Raw genomic sequence first — 6,000 nt, forward strand, 5'->3', positions numbered from 1 at the left:
TACAATATGCTATTGTCCTAACTATCCTTGACAATTTTGAGAATCTTGTTATGGTTTCATTGCACCAATTGTCTAAAGTGTCTGTCAATGTTATGGTTCCCTTACTCTCTGGAACTTGTCTGGTTGCAATGAATCCTTACTTGTCACTGACCAATTAGATTCTAAACTAGAAAGCCATTGTGGGCCGTGCCACCATAATGAATTGTCCTTTATGGAAACTGCATCTATTCCTCTCGAAATCAAATCTCCAGGGTTGTCTGAAGAAGTTACATGTTTCCAACAGCTAACGTCAGTTAAGTCTTGAATTTGAGCTACTCTGTTGGCCACGAAAGGTTTCCATTTGTTGCACGGAGAAGCTAGCCATGCCAACACGATTTGGGAGTCGGTCCATAAATGGACGCTACTTATGTTCAATTTTAAAATTGGTAAAATCTTGTGAACTAATTTTGCCAAAACAACTGCTGCGCATAACTCCAGACGTGGGAGAGTGATTTTCTTGACTGGAGCCACACGTGATTTAGCACATAATAACTTAACTGATATTTCTCCTTGTTGATTGATCGATCGCATATAAATGCAAGCTCCATATGCTCTTTGAGAAGCATCTGAAAAACCATGGATCTGAATCTCCGCTATGTTTCCTTCAACGAGTACATATCTGTCGAATTTAATCTGATTGATTAATGGAAACTGCTTGTATAATTGAGTCCATTTCTCTGCTAATTCCATTGGTATACTGTCATCCCATTGAACCTTTTGCCGCCACAATTCTTGCAAAAATATTTTGTATGAAATGACAACTGGTGAAATTACTCCTAATGGATCGAATATAGTGGCAATGATTGAAGCAATCTGGCGTTTAGTAATGCACTCTTGAACCTTCATTGGTGACGTCTTGCTTTCAACGAGAAATATATCCTTGTCTGAATGCCATGACAATCCTAATGCCTTGACGCATTGGCCCTCATGGAACTGGATTGGACGCTGCACTTCTCGAAGCTCTGGCGAGATGGATTCCAATAACCTTGGATCATTCGAACTCCATTTCCTAAGTGTAAAACCAGGAACTCTATCAATTGCTTCTGGACCTCTAGAGCTTGCTGTATGTTGCTCATGCCACTACAAACATCGTCAATATAGAAATCTCGACGTAATATTTCTGCTGCTACAGGGTAATTATGCTCTTCTTCGTCTGCTAATTGCTGTAGGCATCTTGTGGCCACAAATGAAGCACATACCGTACCATACGTTAGTGTTTTCAACTCAAAAACTTGAATCGGTTCATTTCTAGATCTTCTCCACAATATACGTTGTAATTGCGTGTCTTCTGGATGAACATTGACCATGCGATACATCTTAGCGATATCTGCAGTGAATACTACTGAATGAGTTCTAAAGCGCAAAACGATAGAAAACAAATCTTGCTGTATTGTAGGACCAACTAAGAGAATGTCGTTGAGGCTTTTTCCGCTGTCAGATTTTGCTGAAGCATCAAACACTACACGGAGCTTCGATGTAGAGCTTGTGGGCTTAAAAACTGCATGATGTGGCAAATAGTATGCAACGCTGACGTCCTCCTTTTTACTCTCATCTATCCTTACCATGTGACCAAGATCTTCATATTCTTGCATGAATTCCGTATATTTAGCTTCAAAGTCTGGGTGTTGATCGAATCTTCTTTCCAATTGCTTTAATCTAACCAATGCCTGCTGATAAGAATCGCCTAAAACTGTACGGTCTTTAAGCAAAGGCAATCGTACAATGAAACGCCCTGTATGATCTCTTGTTGTATTCTGAACGAAATGTCGCTCACATGCAAGCTCTTCGCTTGATCTAGGTGGAACAGTAATTTCTTCTAGTTCCCAGAATTTTTGAAGTTGTTGCTGTAGATCTATGTTTGTCTTCACAAAACATGTTGTTAATGGAATATGGGGGTCACGTTCTTGAGGAATGCGTCCTGCCACGATCCATCCCAATTCTGTCTCCTGAAGCACTGGAAAATCACCTGGCCGCGTTTTGTGTCCTGACTTCATAATTATGTAGAATACTTCCGCACCTAAAAGAATATCTATGTCTCCAGGCGTATTAAAAGTGGGATCTGCTAGAACAATGTCCTTGGGAATGTTCCAATCGTCATAATTAATTCTTTCTTCCGGTAGTTTACTTGTAATGTGAGGGAGAACTGAACAACTTATATTCAATGAAAATGTGTTAACACATGAATGGACACAAATATCTACAGAGTACTTTGTATTAGATATTGCTTGATTTATACCTTGAATTGGAGTATACTGTCTATACCGTTTGATGTTCAATTGTTGCACCAAATTCTCTGTTACGAAATTGGTCTGACTAGCACTGTCTAGAAGCGCGCGACAAGGAACCAAATTTCCCTTATTATCCCTTACTTTTACTATTGCAGTAGATAACAACACTCTTGCGTTAGGCCTAGCCTTTAATGCACAATATGACACTTGCCCTAAATTTTCACTGGAATCTGAGTTGTTACTACGCTCTTGCACCACGGCACTGCTTACACTTGGAAACCGCACTGATTTGTCCTTTGTTACGTCTACGTGCAATAATGTATTGTGCTTTTTGGAACACTTTTTACAACCTCTCGATTTACAATTCTTCAAAAAAATGATTACTTTTCAAACAATTCATGCATAATTTATTTTTACGAATGCACTCTAACTTTTGGCTGTGTCCCGCATTCACAAAAGACGAACAAGAATATAAAGGATGCTGGCTATTACAAAATTCACATGCATTTGAAAATGTTGATAAATAAGTCTTTGATGACTGAATACTTTTTGTTTGCTTGTTTTGTACGCTAGTACCCTGCTTCACACCATCAATACTGGTTCTCATGTTCTCAAGCACCTGACAACGTTTCTCGAGAAACGAAAAGAATTCTGATAAAGCAGGAAAATTAGAATTCGTATTTTGAAGCTCCCATGACTTTCTAGTAGTTGCATCTAATTTTGATACAAAGTGTTGGGTCAAAATTACGTCTGTGAGGTTTACGTTTGGCTCAAGTGCTTGTAGCGCATTTATATTGCTAGTAGCTGTATTTATAAAAGCGCGAAGTTCACTTACATTTTCTTTATACACTGGCTTGATTTGTAATATTTCGTGAATGTAAGAAGAAGCAATTAGCTTTTTATTTGAACACCTGTCAACGAGTAATTGCCATGCTACTGAATAATTTGTTTCGGTAATTGGTAAATTTTCAATTAGGTTTAACGCTTCGCCCTTAAGAGAAGTTCGGAGGTACTGAAACTTCTGTATTGTGGAAATGTCTTTATTCTCGTGAATAAGAGATATAAAAGTGTCCTTATATGATCTTTATTTCCATGCTTTAAAACAAGTGCTTGCATTTGAGCCTCTAAAGAAAAATACACATTTTCAATTTCTGCACGAGCGTTAACTGCTTCCGCTTCAGGTTTGATTTGATCAATTTCAATAGTATCTTGCACCTCCTGCAACTTTGACCAAACGTTATTTAGATGTTTTAAGCGTGCACGTATTTCTTCTATATTGCCTTCATTTGGATCAAAGCCCTGAACAAAGGTGTTTATTCTGGTTAACTGGCCTCTGTATGCAGATCTTTGCCTTAAAAGACGCTGGTGTGATTCACTCATGATTAAATGCTACGCAGAAATATGAAGAAGAAAAACTACTGACCTGATGATGATGTTTTTTTTCTTTTTTTTTCTTTCTTTCTTTTTTTTCTTTTTTTTTTTTACCTATGAAATATACTCCAGAAGCCTGGTCCTGGTACAACAGCTGTCCGCCTACACAAAAAACGTCATTATTGTCCAACGTACGTGATAGCACCACATATAGGCCGACACAAACACATTTCTCTTCACAACAGCACAGAACAATTCTCAGAAATCTTCGCACTCATGTGGCCCGGATAGGACCAAATTGTACAATTTGAATGTATATATTTGTAACTTCACTCAAGTACAATGACAATGCTAAAAACAATGTTCATACTAGTGGACTGTAAGGCTTGATTCGTACACCACATGAATGCAACCCAATATAAATTCACTGTATTTAATGATTACAACTTCAGTTTGCACAGAAAAATAATACACGAGAATAAACATGTTCACAAGGTTTTTAGTTGTAAATGATTGTAATTCGATGGCTTACTGTTTGTGCTATATTGGGCGATTCTCTGGCAAGTGGTCCATTGTTAGTAAATTTTCAAAATTAATTTGAAACTATGATGTTTATGTTTTTCTATTAAGAAAGAGTGTAACTATATACTGAAATATTTAAAATCTTTTTATAAAATATATTTACTAGGTTTTGACCATATAAACTTTATCTGTTCTACACCTTGCTCAATGCTGTTCACGTATCCCAATTTTCAAATAATTTTCAAACTAAATTCTAAATCTGTAATTATATGAACAATAGCAAAAAATATGAAGTGGACCTTTGGCAAAAATTTGATAATTTTGTTTTAATTAATGTTTGATTCTGGAAGGCAAAAATCGTAGTTTTCTCATGTCATGTTTTGCTGTCCCGTGCGTCACGGAAAACATGTATTTTTCGTGTTTCCTTTGTAATTATAGAAGATAAAGTATTGAAACTTTTGCTTCAAAGTAGAATTATTATTACCTTGTTAGTGGTACTTATTAAATTTGTTTATTATCCTCCTTATTTATTTAATGAGGTATAGAAATGTTGTCCCGTGCGTAACGTTACGCACGGGACATTTACAGATTTATGCAAGGAAGTGAATAAAATTAAGTTATTAAGATTCCAATACCTGTTTATTGTTATTGAGGTTAAACAATGAACAATAAACTCTTATATTAACTCAAAGAAACATGAATTTGCTGAGAGAAATTAAACAAAAAAAAAATAACTACCAAAAACGTCTACGTTAAGTTACATAGAAACATTTACCACGAGGCTTAAAAACAAATTATCATGATAAATCACATTTTTTCTTTTCATTAGAAACTTAGGTATCTAAGTTGGTTTGACAGTCTTGTAGGGGACAAATGGATTCGCTTCAAAACTCTTTACTTCTTTACAAAAATGGCTATTGGTTCTGAAACTTTATAGTATATTCTTTCATCCTTTATCAGCAAATTAGGTGCTTGAAGTATATTTAAAACTTGATCATATGAGACATAAGATCTGTTTTTTTTTTTTTTTTTCTCATCAAAACTAAACTTTGTACAACTGTTGTCCATGTATTTCAGATTTGTTACTCTAATGTCCCCATCTTCTACATCACTTTCAGACACACATACATACCGATATTTAAACCTATTTCTGGAAGAGCCACAATCAAATTTCACTAGGAAAAATACACGTGCTCCAATACTGTGCATTCTGAGCCCGACAGTTGGAGGGTTCGAAATCATTATGAACATTGTCTTCAAAGTTGTATTTTGAATTAATGTCGCTCTCATTACTTGATAAATATATCATTCTGTACACTGGCACTCTTTTCGTTTTCCTTGAACCAATCTAACTTAAATTACCTTGTTCTTCTTCATATTTTACAGTGGTTTCCTCTTCTAAATGGCTAACAACGAAACAATGAGAAATTATTTTCGCAAAAGGAACGTGAGAGGAAAGAGTTAATCTTTTTACTTGCCTATAACGTTGCATTCTCACTTTATTTTTCAGTCTCACATTGCTCCTATGTTTAAGTCTTAATTTTCTAGCCCTTTCAGCGCCACTCATTGCTTTTGTTGATCCATTCAGTTCATCCCTGACAATATTACTTGGAACAGAATTACTTGCCTGTAAACCCATATTACTTATTTAAAAACTCACACTAAAGCAAATCTTCACTGTAAAATAACAATCATACCAAAAACCATCTGTTTCCCTTCAATTCACTTTCCCGCATTTCACCTGACAATGGCAGCGTACAAACGACTCAACGTTTGGTAGATAGCACAGAGGATCGAGTAGCACAACAGTTGAACAACATTATGTGGTTTGAACGCCATC

General features: G+C 36.0%; 2 protein-coding genes across 2 annotated transcripts; both read right to left on the reverse strand.

Annotated features, from left to right (window-relative positions):
* Window positions 1-90: 90 nt before the first annotated feature.
* LOC145681899 (uncharacterized) lies at window positions 91-885 on the reverse strand. Its single transcript, XM_081753502.1, has one exon. It carries the CDS (start codon window positions 883-885, stop codon window positions 91-93), a length of 795 nt encoding a protein of 264 aa, XP_081609628.1.
* A 56-nt stretch (window positions 886-941) lies between these two features.
* Window positions 942-5,799, reverse strand: LOC145681900 (uncharacterized). The gene is made up of 2 exons (XM_081753503.1): window positions 5,523-5,799; window positions 942-2,572 (listed from the first exon to the last, which is right to left on the reverse strand). The coding sequence occupies exons 1-2, from the start codon at window positions 5,797-5,799 to the stop codon at window positions 942-944; spliced, it is 1,908 nt and encodes a 635-aa protein (XP_081609629.1).
* Between the last annotated feature and the right edge of the window lie 201 nt (window positions 5,800-6,000).

This window comes from Thermobia domestica, chromosome 3 (genome assembly GCF_964235325.1).
Source record: "Thermobia domestica chromosome 3, izTheDome1.hap1.1, whole genome shotgun sequence".
Lineage (NCBI taxonomy): Eukaryota > Metazoa > Arthropoda > Insecta > Zygentoma > Lepismatidae > Thermobia > Thermobia domestica.

Excerpts from the sequence above, each read along its gene's own strand:
- LOC145681900 (XM_081753503.1), bottom strand. The coding sequence starts at position 5,799 with ATGGGTTTACAGGCAAGTAATTCTGTTCCAAGTAATATTGTCAGGGAT. Across the intron at positions 2,573-5,522 it reads AAAATATGAAGAAGAACAAG|ACGTAACAAAGGACAAATCA; the intron begins GTAATTTAAGTT and ends TATTGCACGTAG.
- LOC145681899 (XM_081753502.1), bottom strand. The coding sequence starts at position 885 with ATGAAGGTTCAAGAGTGCATTACTAAACGCCAGATTGCTTCAATCATT.